The sequence below is a fragment of the Rutilus rutilus genome, assembly GCF_951802725.1.
Source record: "Rutilus rutilus genome assembly, chromosome: 19".
NCBI lineage: Eukaryota > Metazoa > Chordata > Actinopteri > Cypriniformes > Leuciscidae > Rutilus > Rutilus rutilus.
The window spans coordinates 22,585,009-22,605,145 of NC_140232.1; the positions used below are offsets into that span (position 1 = coordinate 22,585,009).

Genomic DNA, 20,137 nt, shown 5'->3' on the forward strand with positions numbered 1-20,137 from the left:
GTTATTGTCGTCACCTTATTCCTCGACTGAATTTACCATTAATAATTTAAAAACTGACACCTTTGTTGGCAACAATATTGTTTCTGACACTGTTCTCAGCAGCCTTTGGACTAATAGGCTACAGTATGATAGAAGCTGTCAGTGCTACTGGATCCTGAAATAGATTCTCATCTAGTCTGGTTGTCTTCTTGAAAAATATCTCCAGGTTTCTAACCTCGCTAGATCAACGTAAATCGATCTAATAATGGCGAATGAGAAGATGCTTCCAGCCCAAGAGGCTGCCAAAATCTACCACACCAATTATGTGAGAAATGCCAGAGCCATCGGCGTCCTGTGGGCTGTTTTCACCTTATGCTTCTCCATCATTACTGTGGTGGTCTTCATTCAGCCCTATTGGATTGGTGACAGTGTTAACACCCCGCAGGCTGGATACTTTGGGCTTTTTCACTACTGTATTGGCAACCCCATCACCTCCGAATTGGTCTGTAAAGGAAGCGTGTTTGATTTTGCCTCGATCCCCTCTGGGGCTTTCAGGACTGCTATGTTTTTTGTTGGCACCTCAATGCTCCTTATCGTAGGAACCATCGTGTGCTTGGGTCTTTTCTTCTTCTGCAACTCCGCAAGTGTGTACAAGATATGCGCATGGATGCAAACATCTTCAGGTGGGCAAATCGTTTTCCACTTGGACTATAAATACAGTAATACTGCTTTAAAAAATGCATTAAATAAAAACAAAAGATGAAATAATGTTTAGGGTAATAGATTTATTTAGGGTAGACGCCATATTCCCTGTGAGAGATAGATGCAAAGTCATTCAATGACATGTACTGTCTTAAAGGGATAGTTCACTCATCATTTACTCACCTGCTTGAACCTCGTATATTTAGGTTCAGTAATTTCACTTTAATGACAATTAATAGGTAATTTCCATTGCCATTAAAGTGAAATAACTGAACATAAACATACAAGCTTGATAAAAAAATGATCATTAGAAGAAAATTGCAGACGGCACTTAGAGGCTTTTGCATCTGAAGTCTTCATATATGTTTATATAAAGCCAAACCAATTTCCTCACAGCGCCATTTTATAGCGAAAAATTATATATTGCGCCTACCTTAATTAATCACCCCCAAAAAAAATTCTATAAAAGTAGGGAGAAGTTTGATTATTATTGTTTATTTTTAACCTTTGCACTTGATGCTGTAGCTGTGCTGATGGTGATGGGTTGTATGATTTATCCGGACGGTTGGGATGCTCCGGAGGTAAGGCGAATGTGTGGCGAGCGGACGGGCAAGTACACACTGGGAAACTGCACCATTCGCTGGGCTTATATTCTAGGCATTATCAGCATCCTGGACTCAGTGTTACTGGCACTGCTTGCTTTCACTCTGGGCAACCGGCAAGACAAACTGCTGCCAGACGACTTCGAGGTGGAGGGAGCAAACAACGGATGAGGTAAAAGAAGGAATGATTAATCAATAAGGAATTGATTTTTGAGATTAATTAGAATTATTTACAAAATATTTATTCTCGACTGTTAGGATGCAATCTGTAGAAATTCAATACAAAATGCACAATTTTAGTAATGATGATGTTTCCATTTGTTTGTAGGTAAAAACCTAAACCCAACAAGAGATCTGCAGTGGACATGGAACTGGACATTCATACTAAAGCAAAACAAAATCATATAAAATCCTATTAACCTGAAAAAAAAAAAAAATCAGTTTCAATTAAATTCAAATGTATGTATATGCATAGCACCTTTCATAATAAATACTATAGTATTGTTCTAAAGCAGCTTTGATTTTTTTTTAACCCCTTAACTGTCAGTCATAGACCCAAAAATGACATTTCCACTTAAACTGTTATAAATCTTGAATACTTTGGGGCACAGACTTAAGTTTGGTCTGTTTTTAAAGGAGACACATTATTGTTGAAAGTGAAACTTATAGAACTTATAGAAGTTTAGGTTTATGAAAATGTCAAAATATAATTATTTTTATTTTATATAAAATATATATTTTACATAACATGTTTTACTTTAAAACTGCAAGAACATTAAAGGAGACATATCATGCTTTTAAATTGTTCCTTTTTACATATAAATCATACATTTGTAGTCTATATAAAGCGGAACTGCAATGCTTGGGTCTGAATTCTTCATTATTATAGCTCCACAGTAGCCTGACGTCGTCATACTCAGATTCTAGTCAGAATGTGAGTCTGATACTGCTCCATAGAGATTTGATTATGGGGTGTGTCTCAACCGAACCAGGAAAAAAAATAACTCTGCACTCAATTGGATAGACCTACAACCAATCAGAGCAACGGAGTAAATGACGCATGTTCTTCATTCATATTTTCAACCAACAAAATGTCGCGGCTCTCTGTTCCTCTTTTAAAATGAATGCGCTGTGGATATCTTCTATAACAGACGCGATGGCGGAATCTACACATGATGTTTCATAAACAAAGTTCGGGAGGAGCACGTACAAATAATCAATCCAATATCAACTTGTCATCAAACAATATATGTCTAACGTTACCCTATCTATCAGCATGAGGAAGCATATTCACTCTGTCAACTGTCATCCTCACTCTTGTCTTGTTCTCTCACAACCAGGAATACGGGGGAGTATGGCTACCGAGCCCACAGCCCTCTCCTCGGACAGCACGTCATATACGCATTTATTCTATCGACTTATTTGTGTGAAATCTTATATACGCATTTATTCTATCTGACTTATTTGTAAATGTGAACTCGTGAAATCTCAATTCTCCAGCAGCAGTCGTCTTTGTTGTAAACTAATTCAAATCAAGCGCTCTTTGGTGACGTGGATGATTACGTTACCGTTGCTCATCTGTCCATCATCGTATAAAGCCCGCCCTGACAATTTGATTGGTCCGAACAATTTTTGTTCGGGCATAATAGCTCCTCAACGGAGCGAGTCCAGACCGAACTTCCCAACCAAAAAATGTTGTGGGCGGGGTTCGGGCTGGCACCCAGGCTAGCTCCACAGGCCCCTTTTCTACCCCTTTTCTGATGTGCGTCTGAGAGCAACTCGTTTTGGTGCGGTCTCTTTAAATACAATAGGGTATATGTCGAACGCCGCATTACGAAACCGGAAAACAGAACGCATCGCTTCCGGTTCAGGTCTTTTGTATGTGCTTCATACATTTTTTTACTGTTTTACTCAAGATAACTTAAAAGGAGCGAGCAAAGATGATCATAACCAATGTCCCTCGCATGTGAAGATCGATATTTAAAAGTAAAAAAAAAAAAAAATCTTCACACTAACGTTTAGATATTTAAATAGAATAAAAAGCCAATAACAAAGTGAGATAGGTAGGTTAGCTGATTACCTTAAAATTCCATAGATATCGGCATCAGTTCATACGGCTGTTAACACTTTCTATGACAAGCGGATGCGATGAGACCAGGTTTCCGGTTTCGTCATGCGACGTTCGACATATACCCTATAGAGACACTTCATACCCCGCCCCCTCTCCAGGTTGCAGAGGTTCAACTCCACCCCGTTCGGCCATTTTTGTAGTTTGATAGCAGAGATACGATTATCTAGCGGCACAGAAACTTTTTATTCACACGTTATTAACAAAATGTCAACAACGGAAGACTTGTCCAGCCAGCCTTACATGTTCGAGCCGGAGTCGGAGCCGGAGCGAGATGAAAATGAAGACGACGAACCTGTAGAACAACGTCTTCATATGGATGTAACAGTTATCGCACTGGTGTGTACTGTATTTACATATGAAACTTTGGTCTTCCGACCTTTTACCACCGTGTCGATTTATTTCGATTAATATGTGCGAGGGAGAGAGAGCAAGACAGCGTCTAGTTTGGAGACGGTGATGTCTTGTTTAACGTTACACTTTCGCCTGGCTCTGAAGAGAGAGAGAGAGAGCGCGTGCGCGACCGGATCTCTCTCTCTGCTCGTTCTTTCAGTTAAACATGCGCCCTTGTCACAAGCGCGGCAGTTTATCTACATTAGACGGTGTAATGAAGCGTGTGGGTTACTACATCCAACAACCGAACATTTTAACTTACCCTCTCGTAACTTCTGCATCCTTTCGCTTGGACTACAAAATTGCAGCGAGAAATAGAAATGGCGGATTGCTCGAAGTGTTGGGCCGGAAGTCAATGTCCTTATTTGGCAGTTCCGCTGCAAATACTGTGACGTAATAGTTCAAAAAACGTCATAGATAACAGAAAAATCGGAACAGGTTGAAAAATATGACCAAAACAGAATATAAAGATATCAACGAAGCACCTGAAGAGAATAATTTCATATTTTCTGTACTTCTAAACACTCCAAATATACAACAAAATGCATTTAAGGGCTAAAAAAGTGCATTTGGCATGATATGTCCCCTTTAAAACCATGAATCTGAACAAGTTATGTTCCTAATTTTAGTGTGATATCTCAAAAATAAAGATTTTGTTTGGGTGCAGTACAAAGCTTTTCCACTAGATGTCTTTTGAACTCTTGGCATGAAAACATATCAAAAACAGAATTCATCAAAAACGGCTTACTTTGTGTTCCGAAGATGAACGAAAGTCTTAAGGGGTTGGAACAACATGAGGGTGAGTAATTACAGACAGAATTTTCATTTTTGGGTGAACTAACCTTTTAAATGCTAGAACGTCAAAATGTACAGTGTACCTTTAATAAATACGCATTTAAGCTATAGCTGTAAATATGATCACAATAAAGATTTTTTTTCTTTCAGTCTTTAGAGAGCAGAATGAAAAGTTCATCAGTAAAACTGTCTGAAAAGTACAATTTTCTTTAACCCCCAGCATCCCAGATTGAAAGTTCCTGGTTTATATGATGTATTAAATGTTCTAAAATGAAATCAAATCAGGCACGTTTATTTGTTTTCCAGCACTCTTTTCCTTTTCCTCTTTTTTATTGTTTTGCACAAATATCCACCCAAAAGGTTGGTGACAATTACAGTGAAAGGTAACCTGCATTTTATAGCATTTCATTTTTTTTTTTTTTAGAACAGCAAGACAGACAAACAGGTACACCCATCTTTCAAATGCTTTATTAAAACACTTCTATCCAGCTAAATAATCTTAGCTTAGATGCAATAGTAGGATTTTCTTTTTAAAAACTGTACATGGCTGTAATATACAGATCAAGGCAAACTCTTTGGTACACATATATACAGACACACACGCATGCACATGCGCGCACACAAACACATACGTACAACACACACTCAGACAATAAATGTTTCATCTTGTTTCTTCTTTTTTTTTTCACAAATATAATTTTTTGGTGGCCCTTTGACAGTTACTCACTTTATGTGGAAGCTTCTTGTACACAAAATGTATTGACCGTGAGTGAGAAGACTTCAGCTCTTAAAAATCTAATCTGAGACAGACGAGATCAAAACCTACTGAACTAATAAACACACACAAAAGACACTTGTATAGTTGAGAGAGAAACACAGAAGTGTGGCGAGTCTTGACGCAGGACAGAATATCTTAATTTATACTCTACAGTCAACAGTCAAAAAGGTAAACCAAATAATTCCCTTTCCAGAAACCACTTTTTCTTTTTCTTTTTTCACTACAAGTAACAAAATGATCTCTTGTGCCTCGCACTGCAGTCCGAGCTGTCCGCACTCTGGAGGAGTGGACTGCATCTCAGGTAAGCACGGCAAAAAAACAGACCCTTATCTCAATATTTTATAACTTAAAACTGAAAATTCCCCAGGTACCTAAACAGGCATTTCATTAGGTCTACATTTCATCCTTTGCCAAGATAAAAGGGAAGGTAGAAAGATCACAGCAGGTGTGACCCTCACACAAAATATCTTAAGTCTGAAAGAGCAGGAAAAAAAACGGCTAGAACAAAAACAGACAGGTTTACTATTCCTCTGGCGAACCCAGCAAAAGAAATCACTCAGATTAACCGAAGAAAAATAAGTATGCCGATATGTTCTATAAACTGGAAAGTGATCTGTTGCAGTCTCTTGAGTTTAGGGAGAGTGCCTGGAGTATGTGCAGTGAGGTGAAGAGGCCACTAGAGGGCAAGCCAAGCGTGTCGCAGACAGTCGGCAGCAGTGGCTCTTTTCTCTGGCAGGAGCTCCAGCATAGGAAGCAGGAAATCAGCGAAGGTCTCGGCCTCCTCACGAGGCCACTCGTATTTATCCATCAGAACCTCCAGCAAACCCCACGGCTTCAGTTTAGTGATGTGCTTCAGGTCACCTACAGAAAGCACACAATTAAGAGTCCGGGCTTCCCATTCCATGCAGTTTAGCCCTATATATTTTTACATCTTTATAATGTAAAATGTCTCGTAACGTTTATCATTAATAAACATGTTGCCCCGTCAAATCAAAATTAAACCATTTTAAATTGATAATGTGATGCACTTCAAAGCAAAAATATATTCAACAAGAAAGAATGTTAAAAGTAGGTGACGTTAGGAGGCGGAGCAAGTTAATACGTTTTCATTGCAAAGACTTTTTCTGGAATATTGTGCAATGATGAACTGCACAAAAAAAAGAACAGGAATGTGCATTAAATTCAAACTTCGATTTCATGCTGTCTGTAAAATGTATCTGAATCCAAATACACAAAATAAATAATTCATGAAGCTTTGTTTAGAAAGAGATACGCTACTGTTGAAAAGTATGGGGTCACTAAGATTTAGTCATATTTTTTATTCAGCAAGGACCATTTTAAATAGAAATTTAAATAGATCTTTTTATTCATCCGAAAATCAGGAAAATCAGGAAATGTATAATGGTTTCCTAAAAATGGAATCAAATATACGTTTTCAGAATTGATCAAATAAAAAATAAAAAATGTCTTGAGCACCAAATCAGCATATTAGAATGATTTCTGGAGGATCATGTAACATGGAATGGATGCTGAAAATTCACAAGAATAAATTACATTTAAAAAAATATATATATATATATAAATACAATAATTTCTTTTAAATTGTAATATTTCATAGTGTTACTGATTTTACTGAATTTTAATCAAATAAAATGCAGCCAAAAAAAGAAAGAAAAAAAGCCTATTACTGACCCCAAAACTTTAACAGTAGCGTACATTACATACACATTTTAGTTTGCAATGCAAGTTAATAATCTGAAGTGAAAGCATCATGACTAGATATAAAAGTTATTCATAATGACCGTGTTACCTTTCTTGCCGAAAAACTCCTTGGAATATTTTCCGGTCAATACGAGTTTGCGTGGGACGGCCCCCAGCAATTCAATGATCAAAGCAATGTGGTCTACCATCACACACAGAGTGTGTCGAGCAGGGAGGGGGGGTGGTGAGGTGGAGGGGAGGACGAAACAATGGACAACTTGATCAGACAGTGTTAATACAGTCATTCACCCATCCTGAGAGAAGGGAGATGAGAGGGAAGGCAAGGAGACGCAGCCATGTCCTGACGGCACAGATAGCGGTCACACGCACTGAAGAACTTCCAGATTAAAGATTGTAAGAAGAATTGGACTTGTCTGTTTTGTGACTTCGGCTGCCTCTGGTAGAGCTTCAAGCGAAGTCATGCCACACTTCTGTCGCTTTGAAGCTACAACAGTTCGTCTGTTGTGCTGAGGGCCCACTTCTAAGAAGACCCTCCTTGAGGACTACTGGAACATGTGCTGAGGAAGACTTTTAGCCAAACCTTCAGAAAACTAGGTGTGACACAAGGCTGTGCTGTCAATGAAGCTGCTGGAATCTCCTGTCTTCCCTTCAAACCTCTCCCTCAGGGCAGGGCTCTACCTGACTGACAGGCGTACCTTTCCGGCTGAAATATTCCTGTGAAAATTTCCCGCTCAGAGCATAGTGACGGGGGATATGCCCCAAAAGCTCAATAATCAGAGCAAGGTGGTCTGAGAGAGAGAGAGAGAGAGAGAGAGAGAGAGAGAGAGAGAGAGAGAGAGAGAGAGAGAGAGAGAGAGAGAGAGAGAGGGAAGACAGAGACAGAAAGAGAACATGAACATGGAATGGGGACAAGCAGAAAGAACATGGACAGGATCCAAAAAAAGAAAAAAGACAAACTCAAGGCAAATGACAGTGGGTCGAATGACAGATTACAAGCTAAACAGGGTGTCTAACATCAGTGTCTCCAACTACAATAGAAATATTTGTTACATGGCTCTCTGGAATACTTGATGCTGATGGCATTTTGGCATCACATATTTTTGCATTATGAACACTAACCTTCAGACACAAAGGGAATTTTAAAGGAGCACGCCGACTTTTTTGGGACTTTAGCTTATTCACCGTATTCCCCAGAGTTAGATAAGTCCATACGTACCCTTTTCATCTCCGTGCGTGCCGTAACTCTGTCTGAAGCACCCACCGCTAGCCTAGCTTAGCACAAAGACTGGAGGTAAACGGCTCCAGCTAGCATACTGCTCCCCATAAGTGACAAAATAACGGCAACATTTTCCTATTTACATGTTGTGATTTGTATAGTCACAGCGTATACAAATAACAAGGTCACATGAGACACAACCATCTGATCATCTAGGCTAGTGGTGGGTGCGAGAGTTACGGCACGCACGGAGATGAAAAGGGTATGGACTTATCTAACTCTGGGGGATACAGCGAATAAGCTAAAGTCCCAAAAAGTCGGCGTGTTTCTTTAAATATTAAAATTCAGGTCAATGCCGATAAGCCAATCATTATTTACATGTTAAGCTAAATAAATATAGATAAATGGTTAATATAAAAATTCTACACTATTTTGTCTAAATAAAATATAAAATGCTAAAAAGTAAAAGTTTAAGCATCACAACATTTTAGAGTATGGATTGATATCAATTGATATTTGCTCAAGGTTATATTTAAATATTATTATTATTGGTTTAATTATTATTATTACAAGATAATGGCTCATTGATAAATTCTTGATAAATGCTCATCAGGTTAATCTAAATGTAAAAAAAAAAATATATATATATGTAATTGGACAATATATAAATCCAATGCGAGACTACTCGTCTAAAAGAAAATCATAAAACTAAAATTTATAAAAGCTATGAAAACATTGCTCTACCACAGAAGTACAGCTAAGTGTCTCTCCTCCAGTTGTACATAAACAGAACAAGAATGAGCAAGGGATGGAAAGGTTACTGGAAAAACCATGAGACACACAGATTTAACAGGCAATGTTCTTTAAGCCTATCAGAAATAGAGAGGCGATTTAGGAAGGAACAGTAAAGTTGTTCAAAGTATGATCTAATTCTGCACACTTGATATTTAGGAAAATTACATCAGCAGATTCAAGTGCAACATGGTCTACCACAAGAGTAAGAAGTTAAGATTCTGCCAAATACCTTGCAGGTATACAAATACAGTAAGTAAACCACAATACACAATTAACTATCAAATGCTGTAGGCTATTAAATGACTCACTTTTGCAATCAACCTGAAATGTCACTTGATCAGAATAAGTAGAGTATTACTCTGCTTACTATATCTCGTTACTTACATGTATTATCCTTAAAGCAGGAAACATATTGTGGCTAAATACATGCAAATTCTGATCATGACTAACATAACTGACAAGGTGTGTTTAAACAGCCCAGTGCAAACACAATTAGATGAAAAATGTGAAGGAACTGACTGAAAACAACTGACTAAGCTTTACTGATAATGGTAATAGATTAGGTTTAAAGTCCACAAATTATTCCCACACTCAATCCATTTCTAAAGCATGCAAAATATGCATCTTTCTGTCTTAGTTTAGTAAGAGTACAAACTAAGAATAGAAGATCAGGAGGAACAAAGAAACATGGGTCAATAACAGAGGCAGAAGTAGTGGGCGAAAGGTGGAGGAGGAGGAAGTCAATATAAAGAGGAAGTTTAAAGAAGAAGCCATTTTCATGTATTTTAACAGCAGGCTCTGACTGTTAGTAGGGAAATAACCACAGGATTACAGCCCTTAAAGCACTGTAATGTCAATACATCTCAGTAAAGGAGAAAACAACAAAATCAATAATTAGGTATTTTAATTCCATTACATAGCGAGAAATTGATATGACTTTCAGACAGTATATTGCCAGTCATATCAAAACTGAAATCATTAGGCAAGTGTCTTATTGTAAGCATGCACAGGTATTTAATCAAGATACATTTGTATTACTGTACAACTTTCCTCAATAAATGTAATAATATGTAAACATAATTCTTGATAATATTTCAGACAGAAAATCGTGAATGTAAAGAAGCAATGCATTACCTTCATCTCTGGAGTAATCTTCACCAGAGTGAGGCTCAAACAAATAATCGCCAGTGGCCAATTCAAACGCCTGAAAAGAGAGAAAAAAACTATCCAACATCAAAGCCTGAATTGTTGTCAAATGGTTTGCCTTTGCTCACCAGAGTATCTGTGGATGTATGACTGATGAAAGACCATGTGCAGTGTCTCACCATGCAGGCCGTGCTCCATACGTCAGCGGGTGTGCTGTACCCGGATCCTAGCAGCACCTCCAGGGAGCGGTACTGTCGGGTCTGAATGTCTTCAGTAAAGTGCTTGTGCTGAGGGACAGAAAGGTTCACACTAGTGTTGTAGTCAAGACCAAGACCAGTGTGTGACGAGACCAAGACAGGGCGAGACTGAGTCAAGACCAAGACCAGACCAGCACTGCTTAAATAATCTAAAAGATCCATTTACTGCCTAAGAAATATCTTATATTTAATAAATAAATACAATTAGAAGAATAAGACACTATACAGAGCTGTGAACAATCAAATTAAATCTCTAACAGCAAAATCCTTTTTTGCACTGCAGAGGTAGGAAAGAAGCTACATCTGAATTGGTACAAATACAACTACATAAATGTTGAGATTAATGCTTTAAAAATAACTTCTTGTTTATTGAACTTTTTAATAAAATCAATATCAGACTTGCAATCATGCTCATATTTGTGAAAATAGCTCTCTTGCTCTTGTGATATTGCTTGCTTAATTATATCATATGTTATAATATTAAAATAATGATCTTATACAAGTTTTTTTTTTTGCAATCATATCTTAATTTATGTGGGCATTTCTATTAATTTTAGTGACATTTTGACACAATCCCTTGTTGATTACTGACCCACCACAACAGTAATAAAATAAATCAAATTAGAAATGAGTTATTCCTGCATTTGTGGTTTAGACTAGTCTTGAGATAAAATCCAGAGTCCTCTTAGTTTGTGACCAAGACCAGACCCAGTACAAATGCGGCCGAGACAAAGACAAGACCTTCAAAAAATGGTCTCGAGACCAAGACCCAAATAAACGTACTCTACCGTCTAAAATGTTAAGGTTGGTAATATGTTTCTTATGCTCACCAAGGCTGCATTTATTCGATAATACAGTAAAAACAGTAATATTGTGAATATTATTACAATTTAAAATAAATGTTTTCCATTTTAACATTTTAAAATGGAATTTATTTAAATTCATTTATTAACTTTTTAGCAGCCATTACTCCAATCTTCAGTGTCACATGATCTTTCAGAAATCATTTTTAAATGCTGATTTGGTGTTCAAGAAATATTATTATCGGTGTTGAAAATAGTTGTGCTGTTTAATATAGAAATCATAAATATTTTTACTGTCATTTTCTGATCAATTTAACATACCCTTACTGAATAAAAGTAATAATTTCTTTAAAAACCAACCCTGTACTGACACCAAATGGTAGCGTACATTTCATAATTTGAGAATTTATATTTATACATTATAGTACATAAATTGTACATGTATTTCAATATCTGCGTTTTTACATAAATTTTAGCCTTACCACCCAGCAGGCGTTGCCAAGGTCAGCAATCTTGACCTTGATCTGGTCAGAGTTGAGTGGATCCAGTGGATTGACCAATAGGCTTCCAGCTGACAACTTATCTGGAAGAGAAGAAAGAGCCAATCAAACAACAGCCATGAAATCATTGTATAGTGACAACAATTCTCACTTTGTGTTTACCTGACAATAGCATTTTGGGTTGGGAATGACATGAGGGTGTGTAAATAATGGCAATTAAAAAATTTGGTTTGAACTATCCCTTTAATACAAAAAGTTGCCAGCATGTAAGGAGGGACATCTAAAGTAGAAAGAAAACAATAATATCTTCTCTGAAAATCCTCACTAAAATACTAGAAAACACACTGACCATTCTTTAGCTTATCCTTGTTCTGTTCCCTGGCTCTGGTTCTAGTCTTTTGCTGATCTTGCTCCCCGGATGGAAGCTCTGCCTCCTCCAGCAGCTCTCGTCCTGAGGTGCCGTTACTATAGCTGGCCTGGTCCAGTTCCGGGGACTCTGCCCCATTACAGTACTCATACATGCTTTGAACTGTGTCCTCTGGGGCTGTGTTCGCATTATGGTCGTCCTGTAGAAGTTGGCCATGTTGCTCGTCACATTGATCATCCTCCTCAGGTTGCCTTTGACTGGAGTGCATGCAGCCGTTACAGTTGAGCTCAAGTGACGCATCTGATGTTAGTCTCTCTCTGGTCTCCACTATTATGAGATGCAGAGAAATAGAAACATAACTGAGATGCGCTAATGGCAGCTGATTTGTACTTTTAATCAAAAGTCACAAAAATGATTTAACTATTTATTAACTCCAATAAATAACAAAATTGTTCATTCAGATAGAAACTAACTTATTGTGTTCTCAGTAGCAATATCCTGCAGTGATGCCTGTCGGAGTGGGGCGTAGGAGGGGGATTTGGGGGATTCTGGGTCATCCTCCTCCCCATCCTCCTCTCTGCCTTCAGGCCCAATCTCCATCTCCTCTAAGTCCATAATGCACTTCTCCAGGAGCTCCGCTTGACGCTTCTGCTTCTTCTTTAGCTTCTTTTTCTTGTTTTTCGACATTTTCGGTGCCTGAGGAAAAGGTGAGTAATCATGTTAATGCTAAAAAGCAAAAGCATCTTAACTAAAACACTCCAGCGGCCTGTTGCATGAAGTTTCAGAGTAGGTTTAGAGTTGACAAAACAATGCAAACCCAACCTGGTATAGCTTAGGTTCAGCGGGCTCACAACGCTCAATATAAACGTTCTCTGTCAGTGTCAACTAGGGATGTTTTTTTTCCCCTAACCGACAGCAGAAGCTTGTTAACCAATCGTAAACTGCTTACTGACAAGATTATGTGAAATTAGAATTAAATTAGAATGGATAAGAGTCCATTAAAAATAACAACATTTCAGGGGTTTAGTTTTACAAGCGTAAAAAGCAGCATACACAACAGAACATGAGGATTCATCATCACATCATGCACCAGCAGCGCTTGTGAACAGAGACAAACAGAATAAAATCATATATATGAGGGATAAATATGTGAAATATTTGTAAAGATTTACAAAATGAAAGAAAAAAAACTGTAAGACAAGTAGTACATGCCGAGTTTCGGTTCATTTTTGTGATAACCTCCAGAAACAAGTTAATTGAAAGGAAAACGATACAGCAAAAGCTGCATTCTGTTTATTTTCTTTATTTTACAAAAGCACAAGGTTTTGTTTTTATTGTGAGTGTACACAAATAAAGTAATTTATTACTTTACAGTTTCGAATGATGTCTTTCTCTTATCTGTATGACTATAAATGATGTTTAGACGTTTAGACGTTGGAATGTTTCCACTGTTCCACTGTATTTAGTAAATCCTGTGATGGCAAAGCTGAATGTTCAGCATCATTACTCCAGTGTCACATGTTCCTTCAGAAATCATTTTAAAATGATGACTTGGTACTAAAGAAACTATTATCACCAATGTTATGGCGCTTCATATTTTTTGTTGGATTACTTTATGAACAGCATTTATTACAAATATAAATCTTTTGCAGCATTATTAATGTCTTTACTGACTTTGCAAATCAACTTCAGGGAACTACAGAAAGAGTGAGACTGATTGGACTGGTTCTCTTTGTGACATTTTAAAATGACTATCTCGCATAGCGTGAAAATGCAAAAGAAGGATACCATACCTGTTTAGGTGCTGGGGCAGTGCTCACTGGAAGACAAAGACCAACACAAAACATTGTAACACAATGACAGTTTACAAAGCAAACCAATTGTTATTTTAAGTGCAGTATGCTGGAGGGTAAAGAAAGTAAACCAACAAGTTATGTTAAAGAGAACAAGTGATCTACCTAAACAAAAATCTTGCGGTGGAAACCTTGAAATCTTGTGATTCACTGTGTGTGTGTGTGTGTGTGGGGGTGTCAGAGACCAGAGGTGCCGTACCTGCTGACCCAGATGGAGGGGGAGCGCCTGCTTTCTGCCATTCAGTGGCCTCTGCAGCCAACCGCCTGATATATACCTCATCCACACTCATGAGAATGTTCTCTGGCTTTATGTCTGTGTGGATGATTTGACACTTGGTGTGCAGGTAATCCAGACCTTTAAGAACCTGAGAGATTTAAAAAATACAGAGACTCTTTCAAACAAACATACTTGAGCAACACAACACAATTTTAATGCCAAAACTGAAGGAATCTAGCACTGAATAAATACAAATATTACATTTTTATTATAATTATTGGTTATTCACGGCTCTCTACAACAGATAATTCTGATTGCTTCTGATTTTTATTGAGAAACACTACAATTTAAAAGTTTGGGGTCAGTAAGACTTTTTAAAGGTTTTGAAAGAAGTCTCTTATGCTCATCAAGGCTGCATTTAAAAAAATATATATTTTAAATACAGTAAAAACAATAACACTGTGAAATGTTATTACCATTTAAAACTTACAATTTACAATTACAATTTAGAACTGTTTTCTATGTTCAATATTTATTATATATATTTATTAAAAAATATGATTTATTTATGTGATGGCAAAGCTGAATTTTCAAAAGCCATCACTCCAGTCTTCAGTGTCACATGAGAAATCATGAAATCACTTCAGAAATCATTCTAATATGCTGGTTTTAGTGCTCACGAAACATTAATTATTACTATCAATGTTGAAAACAGTTTTGCTGCCTAATATTTTTGTGGAAAATATGATTAAAAAAAATGTCAGGATTCTTTGATGAAAAGCAAGTTTAAAAGAACAGCATTTATTCAAAATTGGAATCTTTTCATTAGTAAATCATTCTTAACTTTTAATAAAACCAAAACCCTAAAGCTGCATAAATAGTAATAATTCATCTGTAACCAGAGTTTGAAATTAACACCCGTCAGCCAGCCAAATGCGGGTAAAAATACACTGTGGCGGGTAATGCCAATTCATAAATTATGTTCTATCACTTTGCATGACATCACTATCAGAGCCCTTCCACTAAAATGAGCCTCAAACATTAGCAAAACAATGTGTAAAGAGTCCCACAAAGAGAGAACAATTTTGTTTTTATTTCCATTTTATTTGATCTGAAAACATCTTAATATGACAGATTGACTGTCATAAAGCTGAAAGCAATACAATGAATCAGAATCAGATTTAATAATAAATATATTTAAATCTAAGCAGTGACTAGTGGAATTATGGCTTATTTCCGATATTTTTGTTTTGGCTAGGAGAAGTTCTGAATGGGCTGGTGAGTGAAAAAGTTCATTTCAAACCCTGTCTGTAACTGATTCACTAAATCCAGGACAGCAGCTAATTATTCAAACCGTAATTATGTGAACACTCATCTGACTGTGTAATGGTATGCTGTGTTACCTGTCGAATGATGCTCTTGACACAAGGCAGAGGTAAGCCTTGATAGTTGGACTTGATAATCCATTTAAGCAAGTGGTGCCCTAGAACTTCGAACACCATGCAGACATCTGAAAAGTCAAGTAAAGGTCTAACGCTTTTGTAACAGAACCTTGTTGTTAGGAATAAATGTAGAAGTTCTACCTGAAACAAAAGGATCTCAGAACAGCTTCTCTTAGCATAATTGCTAACTGTTTCAAAGTCAGCATTCACAAGTGCCCTTGTAAAAGAATTTGGGGTATCTTAAAATAGCACGAGACACCTGCTTGAAGACTTCTTGACCCATTTCTCTCTCTCTTACACACACAGCATTCTTCATATTCAAGGATACGAGTCCCATTGACCCCTGAGATCTTGAAGTCATCCAGTAGCTGCACAACCATCTCTCTGTTTGGATCATCAGGGTCTGTATTTCTGACCTAAAAACAATATAGATAGATAGATAGATAGATAGATAGATAGATAGATAGATAGATAGATAGATAGATAGATAGATAGATAGATAGATAGATAGATAGATAGATAGATAGATGCTCTTGGTTTAGTAATAAATCGAAATATGCTTTCCTAAAATAAAAGCAAAAAAAATTATAATAATAATAATTATTATTATTATTCAGGCTATATTTTTTTTATTCTTTTTTTATTTTCTTGATTATTTAAAGCATTTCAGTGGTTTATCGGGATACTTACAGATCTGAGTAGCTTTATTTCATCCAGAGCTGTTTCAGTGTAATGCTCTGCACTCTTTACCACCTTCATTGCAACAAACCGCTTCCCTCTGAGGAAGAAAAAAGAAAAATAGTGTCATGCATATGTGATTTCAGCACATTAGAATGTGTCTTATGTCCTTCGAAATGACAAAGCTCTTACTGGATGTCCCAGGCCAGCCACACAGTGGAGAAATGTCCCCATCCCAGCTTCCGGATCACATGGTATTTACCATTGAATAGGTCTCCTATTTTCACATGGTGATAGCCTCCTAACCAAAGAAGAAAAGTAATCCTTCAGCTTTTTTGTCCTTTAAGCAGCATTCACACTGCCAGCGACAAAACGACATGATCCCATTTGTTTAAACGGAGAGCTGGAGATTTCCGGCGACACAGTAGCCATTGCATTTAATTCCATTGCAGTTTTGCTAAATATTCCTTTTTCGAACAGCCTGAAAAACCACTTCAACATGTTTCCATTGGCCGTATTTTCAATTCGCAATTTCAATTTGCGCAATTTCAAGGGTAATGGAAACGCGGCTAGTGACCGTTGGCGACAGGATGTAGGCATGTCCAGCGATGTAACAAAATTGAGATATGTTTAACTTCATGCAAATGAAGAGCAACTTTCAGGAGCGACAACCAATAGGAGTGAAATCATTCTAGCGCATGTGATCCGTCACTACATCCCGTAGTGGAGATTGTCGGCGGCAAAATGGAGAACTTACTATTTCTCGTTCATCTCTTATATTAAGGATTTCATGTACTGATTCCATTTATATTTAGTCTTTTCCCTTCAAATTTTTTGTTTTTAGCTGCAAGAAAACTGATTCGGTGTCTACCACATGGAATAACATCTGTGAATGTCATTTAGAAATATTACTAGGCAACCAGTAGTGGGAAGGCCGCTTCAGAGCTGCTTTGATTGTCATTTTGTTAGGGATTGATTATGAGCAATCCAATTACAGAATGCTTAGACCAAAAATAGAAACTAGAACCTGACCAGACTATTGACATTTTAAAATAAGTAGATAATTAATAAAGCTAAAAATTATAAAATAATAATAACATCACTTCCGTTTTGTATTAAGTACAAAAAACTAAAATAACAAAAAAAATAGATATCATAGATATAGATATATAGATAACAGAAACATCCCGCCATACAGGCATAAACACAGATATACATACATTCCTGTATTTACAGTACATTTCTTTTTCAGTTTACAGTAGTTATGTGTTGCACTTCTAGGAAGAAAGAGTTTGGCCAACAGATACAACAGGAAAAAACAACAAATCAAGTGTGAAACAAGTAACTGACACTTGTCTATTTTTACTTTCTGGGACTGCGCTGTAATTTCAGCAAGTCTCTTCTATAATAATCAAGCAGTAACTTCTGAAGTCAAAATGGGACGTATAAATCCGTGTCTCCCACCTTTGCAATAGTCATTGGGATCTTCTTGCTCTTCATCATCAGAGCCTAGGATTTCCTCATCGGGCTCAGCTTGTATCTGGGTCTCTGTAGGAGGCTGCTGCTGTTGTGATGCCCCGCGTGGAGGATGTGCTGGCCTGAGGGATGATAGAACGTTTTATTTAGGTCAATGGACACGTATTACAGTACAGTCTATATAGGGCGGTCCTCTTACATTATAGACTCTTTGATGTTGATTTTACATGGTATAAATGTTCAGACAATCGTTTCAGCATGTGATTTACATTTCTGATGCATTACAATCAAAAGGACCTGCATAAAAACTACATTTTACTACCTAAAAAACACCTTAATTTATTGAACTGAAGTCACCTGAATAATGCAACTATATAATCTTCTGTAGAGCTGCTTTATTGGTGAAACAGAAATTGTAATCATAACTAAAACTGTTCAATCCTGATTAAACAATTTTGTGATGTTGTTGGGTTTTCTGTTTGCTATTGTAAAGCTGCTTTAAAACACTGTATTGCAAGAAACATTATATAAAAAAACCCGCCTCGATAAAAACAATCTTATTTTTAAACCAAGATCAGTCATCTGAATCTAAATCCAAAAGGCACCATGCGGACACAGCCAGTGTTTTGTTTTCTAGTGAATAAGCTCTTTTGTTACATATAATGTTGATACAATATTAGTAAAAAGTCTGCCAGTGTTAGGAAGCATTTCACTGACTGCACCTATCCATGTTTGGTTTAACCTATGCAAGAATAACACCAATGTCAACATCATCACAAAAACTTAAGTGAAAGAAAATGCAACTTGATACTGCTGCGCATGCCAAAAAGATGACTTAATTCTGCCAAAATGTTAAGCGTTATTGTCATTTGAACACGGTTCAACAATTAAGACTAAATAATCAGAGCAAAGTCAGCAAACTCAGGATGACTCATTCTATACTACAAGTAGTACATGTAATCACACTTCACTTTAAGAGCACACTATGCAACTTTTAAGACATAATAAAGATTTTTATAAAGTCTCTATGGACAGAATTGTGGTCTATTTTATGGTTCCTAATATCTTAATGGAATATATAACTTTCCTTGTGCATGAACCAGTGTACACACAGCAAAAAACTCACTTCTTGGTCGACTTCTTGGCTTTGGCCCTTTTCTTCCTCGCCTGAAGTGCCAGAACTGGTGTGACAAATGAGATGACATGAGAAAACATTAGATGACAATGAAACCATTTATAAAAAAATCACTTAAACTCAGAAAGCTCAATAACAGCCAAACATAGCCTGACAATAATACAGGAGACACACAAGACCGCTGATGTTGATCTTATGTAATGCACATAAACAATACACAGCTGGGTGGGTGTTTACATTGTGACAGGAACTGAACTTTAAATAGTCGCAAGACGTGGATCTTTAATAACGTGAATGTGTTATCAGTTTTAATAGCAGCAGGAACAAAGATGCAAAAACTGAAGGCTGAAGGAAATAAATTCCTGAAGTTTCCACGACAGCAAAAAAAAAAAAAAAACAGCTTTCAACTCTCATCCAGCTGATATGCGCACGCGCCTACTCATACCCGTAACGTCTATCTAAAACCAAAGAAAAGTAAAATCGCTTAAGTGAAGGCGATACAACCCAACCATAAAACATGCCTTTGAGGCGTGATGAAAATAAATTCAGCTCACTTCAGCTGCAGACTGAGCGGCTAAATGCTAACGCTAAAGACACCAACCCATGCGTCCAAAGAACGGGCAAAATGCGCATTTATGCTTTAATATTGCACTACTAATTTGAGTCAGATTGTAAGTTAGTCACCTTGCCTCATGCATAAACGTTACAGCTCAAAATAAGGCAAATATTATTCAGAGAAAGTGAAGGAAGGGATTACCTTTTCTCTCCATGTTGGCCCCTTCAGTCGGCGGCTTGGGTGGCCCTGCGCATGCGCGCGTCCCCGGACACGCGCATCTTGACTCCTGCGCGTTCACAGTCCGTGCTGTCATATGTTTATTTATTTTTTAAATGTGTGTTTGCGCATTTAAAAACTGAACGAAACCATGCGTATTTTAACCAAAAGATGACCGAACACAAACACAAAACAGGTAAATCCATGGGACAAAGGTAACATGGTAGACATAGTAAAAATGACTAATTTGAAAGATGGTTTCGATGGTCGTTTCTGTAAGAGATCCAGGAAACCCATTTTAAAGGTGCTTTGGTCATAAAATGCATTATGGTCAATAATTATTTCATACTCTATTGTTCAACATAAAACCACAAATCAAAA

General features: G+C 37.1%; 2 protein-coding genes across 3 annotated transcripts; one reads left to right on the forward strand and one right to left on the reverse strand.

The window, feature by feature from the left end:
* Positions 1 to 244: 244 nt before the first annotated feature.
* Positions 245 to 1,660, forward strand: lhfpl5b (LHFPL tetraspan subfamily member 5b; the record flags this gene model as incomplete). The annotated part of the gene is made up of 3 exons (XM_084389699.1): positions 245 to 662; positions 1,207 to 1,455; positions 1,612 to 1,660. 2 exons carry the CDS (start codon positions 245 to 247, stop codon positions 1,452 to 1,454), a joined length of 666 nt encoding a protein of 221 aa, XP_084245825.1. The 3' UTR covers position 1,455; positions 1,612 to 1,660.
* Positions 1,661 to 4,901: 3,241 nt separating this feature from the next.
* srpk1a (SRSF protein kinase 1a) lies at positions 4,902 to 19,830 on the reverse strand. 2 transcript variants are annotated; one of them, XM_084389027.1, is made up of 16 exons: positions 19,742 to 19,830; positions 18,976 to 19,030; positions 17,838 to 17,971; positions 16,566 to 16,674; positions 16,386 to 16,473; positions 16,024 to 16,111; positions 15,657 to 15,763; positions 14,236 to 14,401; positions 13,977 to 14,002; positions 12,657 to 12,879; positions 12,166 to 12,510; positions 11,799 to 11,899; positions 10,436 to 10,543; positions 10,245 to 10,314; positions 7,188 to 7,280; positions 4,902 to 6,238 (listed from the first exon to the last, which is right to left on the reverse strand). In XM_084389027.1, exons 1-16 carry the CDS (start codon positions 19,752 to 19,754, stop codon positions 6,054 to 6,056), a joined length of 1,911 nt encoding a protein of 636 aa, XP_084245153.1. In that variant the 5' UTR covers positions 19,755 to 19,830; the 3' UTR covers positions 4,902 to 6,053. The 2 variants fall into 2 exon arrangements, with proteins under 2 accessions (XP_084245153.1, XP_084245154.1); XM_084389028.1 differs by lacking the exon at positions 7,188 to 7,280 and adding an exon at positions 7,795 to 7,887.
* Positions 19,831 to 20,137: the final 307 nt, after the last annotated feature.